Source organism: Sorex araneus, chromosome 1, assembly GCF_027595985.1.
Source record: "Sorex araneus isolate mSorAra2 chromosome 1, mSorAra2.pri, whole genome shotgun sequence".
Lineage (NCBI taxonomy): Eukaryota > Metazoa > Chordata > Mammalia > Eulipotyphla > Soricidae > Sorex > Sorex araneus.
The window spans coordinates 123,223,120-123,246,136 of NC_073302.1; the positions used below are offsets into that span (position 1 = coordinate 123,223,120).

General features: G+C 50.9%; 1 protein-coding gene across 1 annotated transcript in view; it reads left to right on the forward strand.

Annotated features, from left to right (window-relative positions):
* Positions 1–23,017, forward strand: part of SKP2 (S-phase kinase associated protein 2) — a 39,058-nt gene that overhangs the window by 2,147 nt on the left and 13,894 nt on the right. Inside the window, exons 3-7 of the mRNA XM_004605547.3 lie at positions 10,720–10,831; positions 12,307–12,450; positions 15,869–16,003; positions 17,592–17,690; positions 19,371–19,501. Coding sequence (XP_004605604.3) covers positions 10,720–10,831; positions 12,307–12,450; positions 15,869–16,003; positions 17,592–17,690; positions 19,371–19,501 — 621 coding nt within the window. The remainder of the gene's footprint in view (positions 1–10,719; positions 10,832–12,306; positions 12,451–15,868; positions 16,004–17,591; positions 17,691–19,370; positions 19,502–23,017) is intronic.

Below are 23,017 nucleotides of genomic sequence, written 5' to 3' on the forward strand. Positions count from 1 at the left end.
GCAGACAAAAGCATTCCCACCCCCATAGAGCTTCCGACTGAGAGCGAGGACACGGTAAACATGACCAGTCAGCAGGATGTGAAAGTGAGAAGCGCTCCAACAACAAACGGAACATGCCCAGAGCTCGTGGAAGCACTGGGGTGCAATTTTACTTCGTTTTACTTTTATCATGATTATTTATTTGTTTATTTATTTTTGCTATGTCAGACCCAGACCCACATATATATGATTGTGTGAGCTTTGTGTTCTACCAGTGAGTCATATGTCAACCCCTGGGTAACTTTTGGGGGCGGGGGGTGGCCACACCCACCTGTGCTCAGGGCTCTGCTCAGCACTCAGGGTTCACTCCTGACAGTGCTTGGAGACCATATGGGGTGCTAGAACCCAGGTCAGCCATTTACAAGGCGGTACAATATTACCCTTCCTGCTGTAATATTTCTTAGGCCCTCTGGATTACATTTTTAAGTTGGGTATTGATGGAAAGCCTCACTTCAAGCAAAGGCATAAATGAGGTGGGAGTTTGTACAGATACTCTGAGGGAGAGTGCCCCAAGCAGAGGGGAAGATCAGTGCGAGGACTAGGAAGCAGAAGCATATCGTTTTTATTCAAGAAGCAGCAAGAAAGTTCCTTGTGGACAAGAGTGAGCAAAGGGAACAGCAGTGGAGACTAGGGGTAGCAGTGGTCTTGAGCCGTGTCATAAGACCTTTAAAAAAATCACTTATTCTGTTAATATTGAGATTTAATAGTAAGGGATTGAGAGAAAAAAACTGAACAATTTTGTTCACGATGGAGGTAGCATTGTGGTCAGAGTCTGGATATAGTCTGACTTTGCTGTCAACCGAATGGGCTGCTGGTTGGCGGTGTTTGGGGAAGAGTGATACAGTCTGGATTGAAATTGAGTGAATGATGGGGCAGAAGAGGAAACACATTTAAGAAACCAAGACAGTGTTTTGAAGAGCCAAACTCAATAAGTCTATTCCCAATATCCCCCACCCGGATTTCCCTGACCAAGTGTTCATTGGTTGCTTGCTTATTTTGCTTTGAGAAAATCTTGGGTTTTCTGTTGTATTTTCCTTCTTTACAGGGGCCACTCCCAGTGCCTTTTGGCTCCTCCATGTAGGCCTGACAATTCAGTGTTGCCCAGCTCCACAGGAGGTGGGGCTGGGGGTTCCCACTAGGACCGTGTGGAAGTCAATGTGGAAGTCTCGTTCTGTTCAGCAGAGAGAACCCTTCCGTGGGGCTGAGAAGGGGACGCAGCTGAATGAACAGACGCAGAGCCCGAAAAGGCAGTTACAGTATTTATACCTCCCTGCTGGGAGGAGGTGGTGCCGGGACCCCCAATAGAAATGCAGGGTGTGGCATGGGATTTAGCTAGTAATAAACAAATGCTGATAGGATAAGATCTATCAGTAAGATTAGGAGTGGCAACCTTTGCTAGGTGTGGCATGGGGTTAGCTAGTGATTAAACAAATAGTGACAGGATAGATCAGTAAGGTAAAATGGCTCCCTACAGGACCACAGCCAGAGGTGCAGGGGGTCATGCAGTGCCAGGGATTCAACTCAGGACTTGCAAATGCCAGGCGTGTGTTCTACCACCTGAACTATCTCCCTAGCACCATTTCGGGAAGATCTTTGGCCTTTTAGGAAGGAGACCATCAAGTATGGACTCGAAATCTCTAAGCAGCTGGTAAGAAATCATGGGGAAGTCAGACAAATCTGGCTTTGAATCCCAGTTCTGCTGTTTGCTGTCTTTATTTGAGCAATTTGTGTCTTAGTTTCTATGTGTAATGGAGTGATGGGACTCTGCTGGGTGACTGAAAATTAAATAAAAGAGTATTTATAAGACTCTTAGCATGCTGCCTGGCACATGGCGGACATCCAGAGAGTAAATGCAGTGAATTTAATCCATAATATATTTGATGCTTCCTTGAGAGACAACGTCCTTCTCTTGTCCTCAATACTGTTAATCTGACCAAAAAAAAAAGGCATTTAAAAAATGCACACAAAAGCTGAATTCAAAATTGCAGCTTTATGCTTAGTGTCTGGAGAGCAGCCCTGGCATTTTGCAGCTGGACCAACTCCATGTGGTCAAAGACACTTCCTGCTAACATGAACAGATTTTGATTTATTTATCCAGTGCACATAGCTTTTAGCATGAAATATAAATTGCTACTTGCCTTTCCACACCCCCACACACGGATATAGATTTTTAAAAGATATCTTTTTAAAGCAAGGCAAGGTGGAAATAAGAGATCAAGTGATAGTTCCTACCCTTTAAGATAATTGCAAATCAGGTTGAGGAGGAAGGCCAGCCGACACATGAACAGGTGAGAAGTTCAGACCACAAGTACTTCTTGGGTCATGCTAGTGAGGTCTAGTTTCTGAGGTACAGAAGGGTATCCAAGATGATTTCCTTCTTGGATAAACATGGACCTTCTTCCTTCTACTCAGCAAATGTGGAATCTCTACGAGATAGTATCTAAAAATCATCCAGTCACTGTCACTGTCATCCCGTTGCTCATCAATTTGTTCGAGTGGGCACCAGTAATGTCTCTCATTGTAAGACACATTGTTACTGTTTTTGGCATATTGAATATGCGACGGGTAGCTTGCCGGGCTCTCTGAGAGGGGCAGAGGAATCGAACACAGGTCAGCCAAGTGAAAGGCGAACGCCCTACCGCTGTGCTCTAGCTCATCATCCAGTCATTAAGTCTATATTCTTAAACTTGACCAAAAAATATATTTGAAGTGACAGATAAGAAATAGTGACTTTGACAGTGTCTTATTTCTATTGACGTTGGCATGGAAGAACACTCATAATATACTTTGATGGTGCATTCTTTGTTTTTTATATTTGCTTTTTCGTTTTCAGATCACACCCAGCAGTGCTTGGGGTTCATTCCTTACTCTGTGCTCAGGGAACCACGCCTCGCCATGGGGCCGCATGTGGTGCTGGGAATCGAACCTCATGCAAGTCAGGCCTCTGTGTTATGTCCGGGGCCCCACTCAGAGTATACTTTGGTGGCGTTAGACACACTATAGATTGGTTCACTGGGGTGGGTTCTCAGTGACGCAGGGTGAGAGGCAGCTGGTTAGAGGATCCCTGTGGGCCTCCAGTTTTGTCTGATTATCATTCCAGGGAGTTTTGTCTGCAGTTGTCCAGGCAGGTGGCTAATAGCTCCGCGGGGATTAGGGGTGGTTGGGCCACACCTGCTCCACGTGGAGCTCTGATGACAGTGGTTCTGGGCTATTTCAGAGTTTTCCTTTTGTACTCAGCAGTCTCTCCCTGCAGGCCCAGAGCCAGGCCCACATCTGCTGACTAAATCCTATTCATCTATTTCTTTTGGAAGGGAAAAACTATGTGGGCCCGGCCCTGCCGGGATAGGTCTGATGGGCCCTCGGGTGAGTGTGAGGAAGGAGCTGGGAGGAAATGGCCCAGTGATGAGGTCAGTAATGAACAGAGGAGAGACAATTGCATTGTGTTCATGGTCATCAGATGCCTCCCCAGCCCCCCTCCCTGCAGCAGGGGATGCGCTGAAGTACCCTGGAGTCTTCCCGTGGTCAGCATTTCCTGGCTTCCAGAGAGCTTCCCAGACAGGGCCAGCGGAGGTTCTAGCAGGGTGCGTATCGATAACCCAAGGGAACGAGTTCAAAGTGTAAAATTCCTGAGATTTTGATTCAAGAAGTCTTGCCTTCCGCCCGGGGGTTCTTTTTTCAGTGGCTGTAGGCAAACATTTCCCTCCAGTTTTGTTTTTTAACTGCTAAGAAATAATCCTTATTATATATAAAATCCTCAATATATGTCGTATATATATTCCTTATTATTCATATAATAATAATGCAGTGCACTCTTGCACATTCAGTCTATCCAAACCTGAAATTCCACTTGCCCAGCATGCAGCTGATTCCCTTAAGATCTTTCCAACTGGGCTTTCATTTCCATTCTTTCAAACCATGCTCCTCAAACTAGGCTGCCGTGACTCACCCAGGAATCTCAGCCTGCAACTTCTAAAACCTAGCTCTGCAAGAGCCTTCCTGGAAACCTAATCTTTCTTTGCCCTGTAGCTTCCTTTGATTGAATCTTTCAACAGATATTTCTTTTGGGGGGTGTGGGGGTCTTTTAGGGTCACACCCAGCAGTATCCAGGACATTAGTCCTGGAAGTGTTTGCAGAACCATATGGGATGCTAGGGATCTGAACCCAGATCAGACATTTGCAAGGCAAACACCCTACCTGCTGTACTATTGCTCCAGCCCCAACATATATTTCTTGGCACCATCCTAGAGGTTGGGAATGAACATGTATTAGCTAAAGATCCTGCTACCATCACTGTAATACAGGCGCAATTCTATTCTTCAAATCTCGTAGTTTTTTTTTTTATTACTCTTCTTTCTCCCAAAGGTTAAGCAAGTGAGTAGATGAGGAGGTCATTGATGACCTCTATTTCTGTCGTGGTTTTTGCAGTTTTGCCCATCTGGTCATAGAAACCTAAACTGCCAAGAGCTAATATGGACTGAAAAGTGTTTCTCAGCTTTTCCCAACAGTGGCTGTCTATGAATGTGTTTCCTTCTTGTGGTCCTCCTGGCCTGCCCGTTGGCTCCTTGGTTTGAACCTCTACACTACAGCAGTGGTTTACAGTGCCTGGTCCGTGGCCCGTGGGTGGTCCATAGGAGGCCCACAGCGAATAAAGGCTGAAAACCACAGGTAGTGCTTTCTCTTTTATGATTTGTAAGAAGAAGAAGGAAAACTCAGCTTCCATGGCAGAAACTGTTGTAATTTCCCAGAAAAGAAGCATGGGTTATTTCTACTTAAAACAAGCTAGCAAGAAGCTAGAGAGATAGTACTGCGAGTAGGGCACTTGCCCTGCAAGCAGCTGATTCCAGGTTCAATCCCTGGAACCACAGGTGGTCCCTGACCACAGAGCCAGAAGTAAGCCTTGTGTATTGCTGGGTATGGTCCCATATCCCCTTCACCCCCCACGAAAAAGCAAACACAAAGTGATCCCATCCTCAAAAACAGGTGTGAACACCAGTACCTGCTTGTTCTTCAAGTGTGGTTTAATCATCTCTGCTTTAAAAGGGAAACATCTTTTATATACTTATGAGAACCTCCCCAGGAGTGCTTTCTGTAGAGTTGCAAGTAAAACTCACAGCTCAGGACTACTCCTGCTTCTGTGCTCCTATGCTCAGGATTATTCCGGGCAGTGCTGGAGAACCTTCTGCAGGCCTCGAGATCAAACCCGGGTCTCCTGAACACAAAGCCTGCAGTTGCTTGTTGGGCTGTCTCCCTGGCTCAATTTGCAGTATTAATTTGAATCTGCATGCAGGTGATGTTCCAGGAAATGAGGCTGTCAGTTACGGTCACTGTCCTGCAAGGAGGTGATATAGACGGTCTCGATTTACTTAGCCCACTGTACCCTTTTGGGGGTGGTGGGTATTTTTATTTCTGTGGTTTGGGCCACACCCGGTGATGCTCAGGAATTATTCCTGGCTCTGCTCTCAGAAATCACTCCTGGCAGTGCTCAGGGCATCTTACCGGGATGCCGGGGCTTAATTCCCAGTCAGCCGCATGCACGCCCTACCTTTCCGTATGTACTATTGCTCTGCCCCATAGCCGACTGTAACCTTTGCAGAGAAGCAGCCTCTGCACATCTACCTCCTTTAAGTGAACAAGTAGAAAGTTCCCCTCATTTGTATTCGAGGCTACTTTCGCCGCGCCCCCCATCATTGCTGTGTCCTGCACTTGGGAAAGACTGCTGAGGAGATGCTTCAGCAGGCGGCTCCTTCAGCAGTTCAGGCAGTGTGGGTGGTGCTGAGGTTACAGAAGTGGAGAGCGGGTTTGCACCTGAGAAAGAAGTGAAAATCAGGCTGGCAGGGGGTGGCAGGAGGGGAGCAACCACAGGTCTGTGAAGCTGGCCCGTGTTCGCCTTGCAATCATTGCAACCCCTCGGCAGGATGTTTAGCAGTCTCTCTGCAAAGATTGGAGCGCTCAGGCTTAATCCCCTGCAGGGCAGATCCTGCTTTCCCAGACTTTCCCACCAGACTCAAGCCAACAGAGCAGGGAGCACGAGAGTCGAGAATCCCGGAAACAGATGGTTGATGTTTAGAGAATTCCGTATGGCAAGTAAAATTAGATTAAGCATATCTCCAGCCTGGATCCCAGCCACTGGATCAGCTCTAGAAAGACAGGCGTCTGTCCCATCTGCTGAAATGGCAGCCAGGTCCAGGCTCTGACACCCTTTGTTCGTCAGGGGCCCTAGAGTCAGTGACGTCTTGCTGGCAGCTGCATGCTTCTCTGGGACTGTGCTCACTGTGCCATGCATGGCCTTCGATCCTTCCTGTTGCCAGCCCACTGCTGGCTCTCGGCCATCCCGCTCCTCACCTCCAGCCCCCATTCCCTAGCTGATCTCTCTCTCTCTCTCTCTCTCTCTCTCTCTATATATATATATATATATATATATATGTGTGTGTGTGTGTGTGTATGATGTATATATATATGATATATATACATATATAATATATACACATAGTCAGGTTTATGTTTCTTATTGAAGCTTGGAGAACTTTAGCCTGAACTTGGGGAGAACAGACGTGCAGACGTGCAGAGCCCCAGGGTGACAGGAGAGAGTGTGGTTTGGGGTGATGTCTGGGTTTGCATTTCCACTCTGCCACATCCTACATGCAGAGAACTCTTGTCACTTTTGTCCCAGTTGCATCTTCTTCTCAATCCCCTTCCCTGCGGCAAAGAACACTCTCTTGGACAAAACAAAGGACATGACTAAGGTTCCCTGGGGTTTTGTCTTCAGTCCGGTTGCCTGGACAGCCACAGAGCCATGCTATTCTGTGGCAGGGTCTATAGCTCCACCCCGGTGCCCGTGACCTTGTGTCCAGCCTTCAGCCCGCCTCCTCGGTGGCTCTGCCCCTTCACCTGGATCTGGATGTGGAAACAGCTTTTCCCAGAGCTGTTCAGTCGACTGGAATCCTGGCTTGGCATTCCAAGGGGGCCTCTTGTTTCCGCCACCTACGAGCTGATGAAGTCGGTGAACTTGTTTATCCCTCTGAGATAGATTTCCTCTCCTGTGGATGAAGTTAAGCTGGGGTGCTGCATGCCTTAAGGGCCGTGTGCTTTCATCATAAATGAAATGATTTATTATTCAAAGGAAATGCCAGACTCTTCAAAATTTTTATTTTAATTTTTAAAGAGCCGTGATTTACAAACTTATTGATGGTGGAGTCTTTGGCATTCATTACCCAACACCAGTCCCACCAGCAATGGCAGTTTCCCTCCACCACTGTCCCCATGACTCTCCCATATCCCCTACTTGCCACTGGGACAGGCACATTTCAAAGCTTGGTGGTCATGGTTTAGATCTCACATTCCCAGTGTTGTTGAATCTGTGCCCCTGGTCTCTCTCTGTACCACCCAAGGCCCTGGCCCTACTCCCCCTAAACCTCAGACTCTCTAGGCCTCGGTATGTCACGGCCCTAAGTGTGTGATGTCGGCTTATTAGTACCACGGGGAGGGTGTGTGTTGTCTCTAAGTGTTAGGGCCATGCATTGGCTTATTATTCATCTCCCTGTGAGTCCCCACAGGGCCCCGGCTAGGCTCACACCCAGCTCACAGCTCTGGTACGTTAATTACACGCCTCCAAGTGTTTACTGAGCTTGTGTCTTCACCTGTGTCATTTTACAGATGAGCAGACTGGTCCTCCGAGGGCCCCAGCCTTGCCTCTTTGGAGAAATAAAGCTAGCTTTCCCGGTGCCAGGGAGAGCATGTTTTCTCCATGCATGCCAGAGGCCTGGGGTCTCCCGAACACCACATGGGCCCCCCCAGCACAACTGTGAGCAAACTCTGCAACTCAATTGGGTGTGGCCCAGAATCTTAAAGAGAGAGGAGTGGAGCTGTGTGTGGGAGTGAGGGGAGGGTGTTCCTTCTCTGGGGCCTTGTCATTCTCTGGTAAACCAGCAGCCGAGCACTGGCTGACATCCTTGGCTAGACCGGCTGGGTAGGTGTGGAAATTGGTTAACCGGACACCAGATACAGAGTTGGCTGAGCTGGGCAGTTTGGATGAGGGGGACAACAGGCAGGATCGTGCATTTTGCAAAGAACTGGTGGTGGCTTATTGGTGCCAGATACAGTCCTGGGTGCCAGTTCACATATCTGACGATTCACACACACCCCGCCCCCCCACCCCCACCCCCCATGGCCCGAGATACACTTTCTCAGGGCATTTCAGCTGAGACCCAGAGACAGAGCTGAGTCGGTGGGGCAGAGCTGGCCCCTGAGTCAAGACCCGCTTCCTTGCAGGCTGCCCTCGCCGGGGCTTGCAGCCGTCTGCCAGCATCTTCCTTTGTGGCTGCGCAGGGGCCTCCTGAGCATTTTAACTGCTCATCTCTTACCGCCTGCGCTTCCGGTTTGCTGCTGTCGTCTCGGGAGAATAGGGAGCATCACGCTCATTAACTTAGTCTGCCTGCGATTCCCAGTCCGCCTTCCTGGTTTCCCCTCCCCACCGGCTGCCCCGTCTGGCACCTCACATTTCCGCTAGGGTCAGGAGGCGTTCTGCTCTGCACGCTCTGCTCTGCATGGAGGGGGCTGTGCATGAAGGCCTTCACTGGACGGGCCTGCGGGGCACTTCTCGCTCCTGTCCCCTTCCCGAGAGTGTCCCCGCCCACACATTCCCCCAGTGACTGACAGCCTCGGGCAGACTGATATCCGGGCTTATGCTGAGGACAGCGTGGGGCCGGGTGCCCTATGTGTCAGGCAGCCCCCTGCAGATTTGATCCCTGAGTACCCTTCGCTATATTAGCTTATTTAAAGGGGCTCCTTTGGGCTGGAGCGGTAGCACAGCGAGTAGGGCGTTTGCCTTGCACACGGCCGAGCCGGGTTCAATTCCTCCGTCCCTCTCGGAGAGCCCGGCTGGCTATTGAGAGTATCTCACCCGCACGGCATATGCCTGGCAAGCTACCCGTTGGGGTATTCGATATGCCAAAAACAGTAACAATAAGTCTCACAATGGAGACGTTACTGGTGTCTGCCTTTGCCTTCCAGCTTTCTCATCACTATTTAGAAACCTATCATTTTCACCCTTCAAGTTTCAACTCTTTCATTCAGTCCTTTGGAGAAAGGGAGACCGTCATCAGTTGAGCAACTGCCATCTCCTACAGTTTTCTTCAACCACTGCCACCCCCTCCAGGAAGGCTGCCCAGACCACTGTTCCATCCCATGCGCAGCGTAGCACCCCTGTTGCAGCCCATCACGAAAGTGCTGATGCTGTGTGTGTGTCTGTGTCTCAGACTCAGATTGGCCAGGCCTTGTTCAATGTTGTACCCCTTGTGTTACCCACTTCATCGTTCCCTGAGTGTCTGGTCAGTGTGGGGATGGGTGGTAGTGCTCTCCTGCGATACAGTTCTATCAGTTTAGGTGTCATTGCTTCATGCGTGCTCAGCAGGCAGTTAGAGATCACTTGGATAACACTAAGAAATCCTGTCTTGGGGCTGGAGCAATAGTACAGCGGGTAGGGCTGACCCCTGAGCATTGCTGTGACTGTGACCCAACAAAAAGCCAAGGAAGAGAAGGAGGAGGTAGAGGAGGGGAGGTGCAGGGGAGGGAAGAGGGGAAGGAGGGAAAGAAGGATAGAAAGAAATCCTATCTTCCTGCACCCGAGCCCCAGTGATCCCTGGTCTTTGCTGAGTATGGATGGCCCCAAAAGCAACAAACAAAAATTCCCAGCTTTTTCTCCCTCCCTCTGGTTTATGCTTTTTTTTTTTAAGGGATTGGACCACACCGGTGGTGCTCAGGGCTTACTCCTTGCTCTGCACTCAGAGATCGGTCCTGGTGGGGCTCAGGGAACCCTGTGTGATACGAGGGATAACCTTGGGCTGTCCGCATGCCAGGTGGCACCTCAGCCTGCTGGTCTGTACTGAACACAGCTCGGAGCAGCTCCCGTCCCGCCTGCATGAGCACCTCAGGCCTGTGCCCAGACGCAGCTGGGCCTCACCTGAGCAAGGACCTCTTATAGGTCTTGCAGCTGAACGGGGATTGCAAACTATTCTAAAGTCAATTTCTTTATGATTTATGAACAGTGAAGGCTTGACTTGTGTGTGTATTTTACATACCTATCTACCTGGGCTTGTTATAAAATTTGGGAGTGGGGGGAAGGTCTTGGGCTAGGGAGATAGTAAAGTGGGTAGGGTGTTTGCCTGGCAAGCCAATGACCCAGGTTTGATCGCCGGCACCACATGTGGTCCCCCAAGCCCGCCAGGAGTGATTCCTGAGTGCAGAGCCAGGAGTAACTCTGGAGCATGCCGGCTGTCACCCCAAAGCAAAGAAAGAAGAGGGAAGGAGGTTTAGTGACCTTTTGAATAGTCACTGCTGGATAAATCTGCCGAGTGCATCTCAGAGAGAAGAGAAGATTCCTCTGTGATGGCAGTCTTGGGCATTGTCGTGGAGCATAGATGTGGTCCTTGCTAAGACTTGGCCTGCAGGTGTGACGGACCAGAATATTAGGGCAAGCGTTCTTGGTTTTCCCTCCTCTCTCAGGCGCGAGAGTGTCGTGCTTCGGCGGTGTGTAAACCGAAGACTCCCGGAGCTGGGCCCTTGCATTTCCCCCTGGATTCCCCTCCTGGGCTGAGTGCGCTGCTGCCGCCCTCTCCCCTCTAGACCCGTGGGGTAAGGAACAGTGAGAACAGTGACCCGAGACTCTGCCTTGTCTTCTCCCAGGCGTGTCGTGGGACTCCCTCCCAGACGAGCTGCTCCTGGGAATCTTCTCCTGTCTCTGTCTCCCCGAACTGCTGAAGATCTCCAGCGTTTGCAAGAGGTGGTATCACCTGGCGTGAGTATCATTTCTTCAGCCCCTTTGGCGGTTGTGGAGGAGGAGGAGGGGTGGGCAGGGGGATTTGTTTATGCCATCGGGGCCTCAAAAAGGAGGAAAATCAAGCAGCAGGGAACCAAGCAGGTGTTTGCTTGGTGTCATTAAGAGCTCCCCCAGCATCAGCTCCAGTGGAAGAGGAGCTGCCTGGTGGTGTTGGGGGTAGGGTCCCCACCCTCATCCCCCCTTGCTGGAAGCTCGTTTCCCTCTATATAGAGTGGCAGACATTTGTGGGCGCGGCCTTAGGCTGCACCGTGTTCTCAGGAGGTTCTAGCGGTGAGGAGGGCAGGATGGTTCTTCAGGGAGGTCGGCTGGAGTCAGACGACACCCCTGAGCCTCGGTCCAACCCGTGTGAAAAATAAGGATGACTAGGCCCTCAGGACAGGATGGCGCGAGCCTGGCTCCTGGGCCACAAACACACACAGATGTAGGTTTTTTTTTGGGGGGGGTGGTGGGTGACACATGCGTTAGGTGTAGACAGAGCTGCACGTGGAGAGTGGGTAAGGCAGGACAGACCAGACGTGGGCGCAGTGGGGGGGGATAGGTGGCTGGAGACCGGCTCCCTCTGCACTGCACAGCCGGGGACTGTCGTGAGGGAAGCAGCAGGAGCCCCTTGGTCCCGTCCCGGGCCCTGGAATCAGAAGCTGCCGTGCCGGAGGGGGGCTGCGCTGTGCTTCCTGCCAGCGTCCCCCTGCAGAGTGCATCCCTCTCTGTCTCCGTGACCACCGAAGTCCCCGGCCTTTACGAAGCACTGCGATTCTTCTGCCTTTCGGGTAATAGATGTCAAAGACCACATTGGCACGGGTGTGATGCAGAATTAGTTCAAAGCCCAGTTACGATTCTGTATATTTCCAGCAGTATTCAAAGGAAAGGAGAGGCTGGAGTGCTAGTACGGCGGCCAGGGTGCTTGCCGTGCATGTGGCCAACCAAGATTCAATCCCCAACCCCCTAGGTGGTCTCCTTATCCTTGCCAGGGGTGGTCCTTAAGTGTGGAGCCAGGAGTAATCTCTGAGCATTGCCGGTGTGTCCCCCCCCCGCCCCAAACCTTAAATAAATGAATTAAAATATTTTAGTAGGCATGAAACATATTCCCTGCTTGGGATGGAGAAATAGTACAGTAGGTAGAGGTCACTTGCCTTGCACACAGCTCTCCTGGGCTTCCCAGCAGAACCAGGAGTAACCCCTTTGTATCACCGGGTATGACCCAAAAAGCAAAAAAAAAAAAAAAAAAAGAAAAGAAAACATCTACAATAGCCCAAGAAACGTTCAGCAGGATCATGTAAGGTTGATCCATTAAAGTGTCCTGACCAATTGTATGGCCAACTTAAAGGTTCCTGTAGAATATGCTTCAGGGCACATGGGCGACCAGCTCATGCCAGCCTCCATGTTTGGGGTCCCCGTGTCCTGGATTTATCACATGGACATGTTTACTTTCTCAGGTTCGACGAGTCTCTGTGGCAGACCTTGGACCTCTCTGGTAAAAACCTGCACCCCGATGTGGCTGGTCAGCTGCTGTCCCGGGGCGTGGTGGCCTTCCGCTGCCCTCGATCATTTATGGACCAACCACTAGTTGAGAACTTCAGGTAAAAAACGGGAAAAGTGAAGTTCGTAATTTGTTGAAGCTTGAAGTAGGAAATGGATTGCAGCTTGGATCTTTGGGGATTTTTTTTTTTTTAGTTTGTTTTATTTCCGTTTGGAGGGCTACACCCAGCAGTGCTTGGGAAAATCTTCCTGATTTGGTGCTTGGGGGTTGTTCCCAGTGGATTGGGGGGACCATACGGAACCAGGGATGGAACCCGGGGCTTCTACATGCTTCTCCAGATTTCTGAATTCTTTCCTTTGCCCCCAAATATTTCCCCTTCCTGGCCTTGCTGCCTGTGCTGGCCCTGCTGGCCCCTGGGGCTTGCGGGGATGTGGTCATCCTGAGACAGGACAAGGGCACCAGTGCTGTGACATTTGGGCTCCTCTCAGTTTCAGAGCTGCGCAGCCAGTTCCTCATAGGGGGACCTTGGCCGAAGGGCTGGCTCTCTGCCGCTCTTTCCGGGTCAAGGAAAACGTCTCATCAGGTTTTGTCTCTGGAGGCTCCTGACCTCCTCCAGAACCAATTGTGCAGCCTGGAATTTATGCCATCTTTTTGATGCTTATTTGAAAACCTTTTCTCTGCGGAAGTGTTGTTGGTTTCATGCCATCTCATACTTGGATAAATGATTCTGTTGTCAACCTGCATTATCCTGCACGATATTTAAGCTCGTTGCACTGTTCCAGTGGTTGGTATCTTTGTTTCACGAGCACGTTGTAAAAGCTAAGTAATATTTTTATATTGGATAATTAGATACTTACTGAACAGAAAGACAGGCTAAAGGTAGCAGCGCTCAGCATGCTTCCCTAGGCCTGAGACATAGTCAGGGGAAGGGGTTTTGCCTCCCCACAGCTGACTCTGGTTTGATTCCTGACGCTGCTGCATATAGTGCCAGGAGTGATCCCTGAGCACTGTTGGGAGTGGCTCCCCCAAAACCAAATAAAAATAAGTTTTCTTCTGCGCTGCACACTGGTGATTGGCGCATCTGGCTGCCTTCCCTTCCGTGGTCTTTCCTTAGACATTCGTGTCCCAAAGGCAATCTTTTGGCGAGGCCAGGGAGATAGAGCAAGGGTCTAGGCACATGCTGTGTGTGCAGGGGACCTGGGTTCAGTCCCCGGCACAGCTAGTGATCTCCCAAGCACAGCCAGAAGTGAATCCTGAGCACTGAGCCAGGAATCGCTCCTCAGCATACTGGTATGACCCCAAGACCAAAGAAATTCTGTGTCTATTTGACGTTTTCTTTTTTTTGTTTTGGGGCCACACCGAATAGTGCTCAGGGAAAACACAGCAGGTAGGGTGTTTGCCTTGCACGCAGCCAACCCGGATTCCATTCCTTCGTCCCTCTCGGAGAGCCCGGCAAGTTACCAAGAGCATCCCATCCACATGGCAGAGCCTGGCAAGCTACCCATGGCATAACACCAAGTCTCACAATGGAGACATTACTGGTGCCCACTTGAGCAGATTGATGAACAATGGGGAGACAGTGCTACAGTGCACTCAGAAATCATACCTGGTGGTGCTTGGGGGACCATCGATTTGTTTTGCCGGGGATCAAACTTGGGTCTACCACGTGTAAGGCAAACACAGTATCGCTGTCCTACAGTGTCGGCCCCTGTTTAAAGTTTTTAGCTTTTTGGTTTGATTTTGGTTTGGGGGCCACATCCCTTGGTGCCCAGGAGCTACTCCTAGTTTATACTTGGGGGTCCTCTGTACTTAGCTTGTACTTGGGAGTCCTCTGTACCTAGTGGTCCTCTGGAGACCATGGAGTGCCAGGGATCGAACCCAGGGCCTCACATATGCAAGGCACGTCCTCTACCCTGAGCTGTGGGCTCGGCCTGGTTTTTTTGAAAACAGAAATCTATAAGGATCTAAGGGAAATGTTGAGGCATTTGTGCAGGAAGTTTGCTCTGGTCACGTGCAGACCAGCAGGAAGACAGGGGGAGAAAGAGGACCTGTCAGGGAATTGTGGGTTTGGAGGAAGGAAGTCAAGATATCCAAGAGCCGGGGCTGGAGCGATAGCACAGCGGGTAGGGCGTTTGCCTTGCACGTGGCCGACCCAGATTCAAATCCCAGCATCCCATATGGTCCCCTGAGCATGGCCAGGGGTAATTCTTGAGTGCAGAGCCAGGAGTAACCCCTGTGCATCGCCAGGTGTGACCCAAAAAGAAAAAAAAGAAAAAAAGAAAAAAAAAAAAGATATCCCAGAGCCGAGGGGAGAAAAGAGCAAAGCCAAGCCAGAGAAAGGAAGAAAGGAAGTAGAGAAATTAGTAATGGAGAGGGTGGCCGGGGACACTGGACACCGAGGCGACCCCAGTCTCGTGCCCCGAGGTGGCCAGAACTCGTTTCCCACACTGTGTCTCGGGCTGGGTCCTGGCTCCAGCCAGCAGCCCTCTCTGAGAGGGGCTGAGACAGGGAGCGGGCCGGGGTGTTCGGGACAAATTCTGTGCACTGTCCGCGGAAGGTCAGTGCCGCTTTGATAACAGAAGCCCAGCCAAGGACTGACTCTGTCCTCGGAGCTGCAGTCGCATTTTGCCCTTGGGCAAGCCGTGTCCTCCCCGTCCGCACCTCACTCAGCCCACTCATACGCGTCCCGTGCTCTAGCTCCCAGAACATTCTGGATCCATATCTGCAGCCCCCATGTGAGCATCCTCAGGCCTGACTCGGCCGTGTGTCCCCATCCCCCCCACCCTTGCCCCCCTGCCACTGTACATCATGTCTGCCGCTGCCTCCCTGCCCTCTGCGCCCATCCTCCACTACTGTGGGCTGCACCGTGGATTCATCTCTGGCCACCCACATCCAGCTCCTTCCCATGACGCCCCCGCTGGTTCCTTTTTCCGGAGGGTTCCCCCAGTGGCAGCAGCTGTTCTCGAGAACGGGAACAAACATTCTCCTGAATTGGAACAGGAGCAGATCCAGGCTGCTGTCTCGTATGCAGGATAGAGAGAAGTGTCCTAGGGGGATATCAGGCGACCGGTGGCAGCAGAAACCGCAGAAGTGGTCTGCAGGGGGGCGGGGCTGAGCGGGGATAAGTTAGGGAAGGGGACAGCGGGGGAGGGGGGAAGTGCCTACACAGAGGCAGAGTGGGGGGTGGGGGGAGACTGGGACACCGGTGGCGGGTGGTGGGCACTCATGGAAGGACTGGTATTAGAATAATATATGCCTGAAACACAATCATAAATATCTTTGTCATCCACAGTGATTCAATTTGTTTAAAAAAAATGGAATGGAAAGGTTCGCTTAGATTTACGTCTGGATCAGAGAGGTGGGGGTGGCTTGGGGCCTAGGAATAATTTATAATCCCAAAACTTCACTGCTCCTGGAAAGGGGTGTGGGCGTGTTTGTGGGGGCGGGGAGGTGATGTGATCCGGAGGAACATGTCCCGGCACCTGACGGAGCCCCGTTTCCCTCTCTCCTGGGCTCAGCCCCTTCCGCGTGCAGCACATGGACCTGTCCAACTCCGTCATCGAAGTGTCCGCCCTGCTCGGCCTGCTGTCTCAGTGCTTCAAGCTACAGAACCTCAGCCTGGAAGGCCTGCGGCTGTCGGACGCTGTGGTCAAGTGAGTGGCAGACCGGTCAGGAACACACACACACACACACACACACACACACACACACACCCAAACCCCCCCCCCCCCCCCCACTTCTCTGCAGGCCTGCAGCTGTCAGATGCTGTGGTCAAGTGAGTGGCAGACCGGTCAGGAACACACACACACACACACACACACACACACACACACACACACACACACGCGCGCGCGCGCGCGCGCTTGTGCGAGTCTCTGCCTACTGGTTTAACCCAGACCCCAGTGCTCTTACGTTTGGAGCCACCAGGGCTACACCCAGCGGTGAGTGTGGGAGAGGAAAGTGGGTCCTTGCGTGGACTCTCCTAGCCACGCTCTCTCCCTGACTGCAGACAGCGGGCTGGGTATCTCCGTCTGTTTCCTGACTGGCTGGTCTACCCGAGGTCCTTATTCGATGGGCCCAGAAAACAGTCAGTGCCCGTGTCTAGCTTCTACCAGTCTTCCCAGGACTCGTGTAGGCAGCAGAAGGTCACCAGCTACCGGGAGACTGGGAGGCCGGCCTTCTGCTGGGGCCTAAACAGACAAGGATGAAGGCAGGTGTAGAGTGTGGGCGAGCCCTGTAGTGTCAGCGATGCTGTGGCAGTCAGAGAGGCTGTGATCACCTCGAAGGAGGCAGCCCCCACTGAGGAAGTGAGTCTTAAGCTAAGCACTGAAACTGCTTGGGCATTTCAGATAGAGATAGGGTGGAGGAGGCTGGCCTGGTCAAGCTCCATGGCTCAGAGTGGTCCCAGCCTTAGGGATTGTGTGAGCCTGGGGCTGGGGCTGAGGACGGGACTGAGAGGAAGGGACCAACCCCACCCTGTGCTCGATGTAAAGAGAAGCAGAGTAAAGTGAGTTCTGAGGATGGAAGGAAGATAACTTTGTTGGAATGGAAAGGCAGGGCACCCTGAAAGATCTAGGCAGGCACCTAGACTAGTTTGCACCTTATTGGATTTATTCCAATGAGAAATGTTGCAACCTGATGATTGGGGAGTAATCATCACGGTAACATTTTTTGAGCACCTACTCAGTGCCTGGTACTGCATGCTTTAAAAGGATGCTCTCATTTGCTTCTTAGATGGAATGTGTTCTCCTTTTTCCACGCATAGATGGCAGATCCGAGATTTGAACTTGGCACTGGAGTGTGATTCTAGGACTCTTGTTCTGCATCCCCCCAGCTCAGCAGCCTGAAACCATGGGGAGGGGAAAAGGGAGGGCAAGTCTGGGGTGTCTTTGAGTAAGGGGAACTGCAGGCAGTAGCTGCATTGGTGGCCAAGTCTTGGTGCCAGGTTCTGTGCTCAGCACTCGTTCACAGTGGGTGCTTCGTCTTGCTCTGGCCAGAAGGAGCCTGGTTGCCGTTTCCCAGATAAGGAAGCGGAGGTAAACCGTTCCCCACTGAGTGTCCCATTGTGGCTCTGAATTTAAACTCACTTCTCACTCGCTCTGTGTGTGTGTGTGTGTGTGTGTGTGTGTGTGTGTGTGTGTGTGTGTGTGTAACTACTTCACGAGCCCATTGTGCTCACAAAGTCTGTGGAGCAACTACAAGTGTCTTCATGGTTTTCTTCCCCTGTTCTTCTCCTCCCAGTAATCTGGCACAGAATTCAAACTTGCTGCGATTAAACCTTTCTGGGTGTTCTGGATTCTCTGAGTTTGCCTTGAAGACGTTGCTGAACAGCTGCTGCAGGTAGGAGGTTTTGCGATTTGACTGTAGCACTATGCTTTTGAAAGCACTGTTAAGTCTTCACATCTGAATAGAATTGGACAACATTTTTTTTTTCCCCTTTGGACTACACCTAATGGTGCTCGGGGCTTACTCCTGGCTGTGCACTCAGGAATCACTCCTGAAAGGCTCAAGGATCACATGTGGTGCCAGGGATTGAACCCAGATTGGTCATGTATAAGGCAGGCACCTTACCCACTGCTGTACTGTCTCTTCAGCTACAAATTGGCTTAATTTGTAGGTATTTGTTTTGTTGTTTTGGTTTGTTTTGGGGGGGGCCACACCCCAAAAATATAGAGCTTACACCTGGCTCTATACTCAGGAATCACTCCTGGCAATGTTCCAGGGATACCAGGGATCAAACCCAGGTCAGGATCAAATCTGCAAGACAGATGCCCTACTCACTGTACTGTTTCTTGGCCCTTAAGCTGTTTTAACATGCTAAGCTCTTGATTTGGATAATATAATATGCTTTTTCCTCCAGGAGCCAAATCAATGAAGTTTACAAGAGATACTTAATTTAGTGATTCTTAAAAAAAAAAAAAATTGTCAAAGCAAGGAAGATAGAAATTCATCTATTCATAATTGGCTGTATCCAGTCAGAATTTTTCCCACTATAATTGATTTCTGTAGACCTAACCAAAAATTTTTGATTAAATTTGGTGCATATTGGCAGACAATACATAAGTTTGGTGAATTCATTAAAAGCATCTCTTGTGAAATAGGGGGCCAGAGGGATAGCACAGTGGGTAGGGCTTTACCTTGCATCCAGCATCCCATATGGTCCCCTGAGCACCAGGAGTAATTCCTGAGTGCAGAGCCAGGAGTAACCCCTGAGCATTGGTGATTGTGGCATCCCCCCCCAAAACATGCACAAGAGAGAAACTGTGAAATAAATCAGTATCCAAATAAGACAGATATGAAGTGGGAGGGGGACATGGTTCCCGGAATATGCAACATTGGCTGTGCTCTTGTTTGTTCCTCGGGTCTTTTGCTAAAGCACTGTAGCTGTTTTCCTAACCTGCTGGAAATAGGTTATCTTTGGATAGGAATGTTGTGGGGAGGGGAAACAGGAAGCCCTGCACTGCTCAGGCATGTGAGGAGTGGGGAGATGTTTTCGTGCCTACCTGCTGTTCCCGAATCTCACATTCATCCACTGGACAGAGGCAAATCTGGGTGCCATTGGCTTTGTGGAGATATGGTGAAAGAGACACTCGACGTCAGTGTCTCCTGATGAGGAACCTCTGGTACCATCCATCAGATTTTTTAAAAAAACAACAAAAAACATGTCAGGTGTTTGCTCTGTCTGGACGGTTGTTTGCTAACAGCCTGGTGGTTGCAAAAGAACAGGGAGGCTAGATTGCCACATCCAGTTCTGGCCTGGGGTTGCATCTGTCCTGAGCAATGGGGCGCGCCTCTCCATCGCCACAAGGGGGCAGCATTCACCATTACCTGGGTGCAGACCCAGGCAGCCATCTAGGGCCGAGTAGGGAGGGGAGGGAGGGCAGGGTTCGGCTGGCTCCAGGGCAGCAGAGGTTCGGGTGCGAATGCTCCGGGAGCTGCGGCTTGGCGTTTTCTTTGAAGCCTCAGCCTCTGGCTCCTGTGTTCCCGCCACCCGCTTTTCTCTGTCCCTCTCCCATACAGGCTGGACGAGCTGAACCTCTCCTGGTGCTTCGACTTCACGGAGAAGCACGTGCAAGTGGCGGTGGCACACGTGTCCGAGACCATCACCCAGCTGAACCTCAGTGGCTACCGGAAGAACCTCTCGAGAGCAGGTGAGCCCTCCCCACTGCCCTCCCCCGAGGCTGCCCTCCGCAGCAGGGGTAGGCGAAGGCCACGGCCAGTGTGGGCTGGAGAGGTCGAAACCTTGGACTCAGCAGTTCCTTTCGGGCAGAACTCCTCCGCCCGAAAAAGATAAAGCTCTTCGTGTTTTATCTTTTTGCTTTTGGGCCCTTCCTGGCAGAGCTCAGGACTTATTCCTTGCAGGGCTCAGGGAACCGTGGCGGAGTCGGCCACATGCAAGGCAAGCGCCATACCCATTGCACTACCTGTCCAACCTGTCATCAGCTCCGCCTGTAGTTTTGGAAAACCCTGATGAGAACAGGGCAGCCCTTGATGGGTGTGGAACAGGCGTCACTGGACAGTGCCAGCACCGGGGGCTTTTGAAGAGGCTTGAGTCTTCTCGGCTGCAGGGGTGCCGCAGGCATCTAGCAGGCAGAGCCAAGAGTGCTCGGAAACAGTGCTCCGAGTGGCCGAGCAACACCCACTAATCTGCACTGCCCACTGTGCTGCAAGTGAAACACACCCTGCCCCCCACCGCCCCCAACCCCCGTGTAGGAGCCTTTTTGCCCATTTATACTTGACCTTGACTTAGCTCTTGGGTCTGAGGACGATGGGGAGTGGGCGCCCAACCAGGGCAGTCAAAGCCGGTCCTACAAGCCTCCACGTTCACTCGGGATTGTTTTGTCGGCTGTTGAGAAACGCTTCCAATTCTTCTCCCTCCCCCTCCGTGTTACTCAGCATTTTATTTACTCGGTTTCTTCCTAATTTTTCTTTAATCGTGTGGTTTATAGTAATGATAATAAGAGGCTTGCACGCACAGTGTTATACACACACACACACACACACACACACACACACACACACACACACACACACACACACACCCCACCCCCAGAGGGTCGGGTTCCTTCAGGGTCTCACTTCCCCTGTTACCCCCACCTCCAGGGTCCCACCTCCCCTGTCACCCCGCCCCCGCCCCTTGAAGCTGCATTATGTAGGGTGGCTCTCGGGGCCTGTGGCCACTGGACTGTTGAGATCCCACATCTGAGCGAGACCATTTTGTTTCCCCCTGTCCTCTGACTTCTCTCAGTTCAGTGGCCTCTGGTTCCAGCCGAGGAGCAAGAAAGCCCAGCATTTCATCTTTTCCTGGAGCTGAGGGCTCCTTATCTGTGTATCTGTCCTTGGGCTGTCCGTCAGGTTGTTTCCCCATCTTGGCTATTGTGAGGACCGCTGCAGTGACTGTCGAGGGCAGATGTCTTTCTGAAACACTGTTCTTGGACTCTGCAGTAGATGCTAAGACGTGGAATTGCTGGGTCATATGGAAACTCAATTCTTAGTTTTTGTTTTTGTTTTGAGGCCACACCCAGCAACACTCAGGGTTCCTCCTGGCTCTGCTCTCAGGACTCACTCCTGGCAGTGCTCAGAGGACCATATGGGATACCAGGGATTGAACCCAGGTCAGCCGCGTGCAAGGCAAGTGCCCTATCTCTGTACTATTGCTCCAGCCCCAACTTAATTCTTGATTTTTTTGAGAACTGCTCATATTACATACTGTTTTCCACAGAAGTGAGGCCTCCTTTATCCCTTCAACCCTACCAGCACTGGTTTTTTTTATATTCTTTTCTTTGCAGGGAGGATTTGAATTTAGGGGCAACACCTCGTGGTACTCAGGGCTTACTCCTGGCAGTGCTTAGGGAACTATGTGCAGTACCGCGGTTTGAACTGGGGTCAACCCTGTGCAAAGCCAGACCTTGTCCTCTGTACTCTCTCTAGCTGTCCTTCTAAAAGAATTCTTTGTGATGTCTGCCAGTCTCACTAGTATGAGGTAATATCTCGCTGATGTTTTGATTTGCTCTTGCAAGACTCTTGATGTGCTCAGGCAAGCGTCTGCAGGATCTCTGTGGTGGCTTTCCCTTGCCATCCCAGGCTGCGTGTGGCACCAGACCTAGTTAACCAGCCGTACACGTCCACCCAATCTTGATGTCTGGAATGCCTTCTTAGCTCCTCTATGTGTAGTTGTTTTGTTTTGTTTTGTTTTTTGCTTTTTGGGTTACACCCGGTGATGCACAGGGGTTACTCCTGGCTCATGCACTCAGGAATTACTCCTGGTGGTGCTTGGGGGACCATATGGGATGCTGGGAATCGAACCCAGGTCGGCCACGTGCAAGGCAAACGCCCTACCCGCTGTGCTATCGCTCCAGCCCCTGTGTGTGACTGTTTTGTTCATGGTAACTTTTAACTTCACAAAAAAGATGTGGATCAAGTGGGTCCAGAGCGATAGTAGAGTGGGTAGGTCATTTGCCTTGGCACATGACTGACCCGGGTTCAATCCCCAATATCCCATATGGTCCCCTGAGCATCACCAAGAGTAATTCATGAGTGCAGAGCCAGGAGTAACTCCTGAGCGTTGCTGGGTATGTCACACATCCCTCCCCACCAACCCCAAACTCCCCGCCCCAAAGAAGATATGGATCAAGCATTTACAGTATGTACCGTCTTACACTTCAGTAGCATTTAACATCACTTCCCTAGGATATGGTTGGGTTCTCTGGTGAGATATCTCAGGATAAGAGGGGGTGGGGGTGGGGAAGGGAATAGACTTGGAGGGGTGACTCAGTAGACTTTGAGAGAGAGAAAATTGGACTTTGGCGAACCAGAAGGTTGAGTAGAACACATGCTGCCTTGTAAGGGGGCTTACCTGAAATTCACATATTTACTCCAGTATGCTTTTTTTTTTTTTTTTTTTTTTTTTTGCTTTTTGGGTCAGACCCAGCGATGCTCAGGGGTTACTCCTGGCTTTGCACTCAGGAATTACTCCTGGCGGTGCTTGGAGGACCATATGGGATGCCGGGGATCGAACCCGGGTTGGCCGTGTGCAAGGCAAATGCCCTACCCGCTGTGCTATGGCTCCGGCCCCAGCATTTTTTTTTTTAGAGTGATCTCTCATGTAGACAGATTTGCGTTGGAATCTTGATTCTGTAGATAGTAAATGGCAGTACCACCTACCCAGGGCTGCAAATCTGGCTTAACGACTGTTAGTCTGATACAGTTTTATTGCGACAGAATGACTCCACTCCCTGACAGACAAGGGGAAGGGAGAAGTTACTCTCAGGACTGCGCCTCCATTCTCACGTGTGACGGGGTTTGAGGTTTGTGTTCATACTTTGAATCCAGATGCTTGTTTTCCAACAACAAAATATTTGACTGTTTTCAAAATTAGACCATGAGAAAACACAGGAATAAACAAGTCATCGGTATTCTGATTAGCAATGCAGCAGTCCTCTTCCCATAAAAAGTATTTTTTAAAGAGGAACATAGTGTACTGAATACTTCGCGATAAGATTTATTTTTCTATAGGGAACACCCTGGAGAGCGTTGGCCCAGACTGATAGTTTGGTGTCCAAGTTGGAGGGTGCTTTTGAATTTTCAGAGAATTATGTTTTCATGGACTGGAGCGATAGCACAGCAGGTAGGGCATTTGCCTTGCATGCAGCTGACCCAGGTTCGAT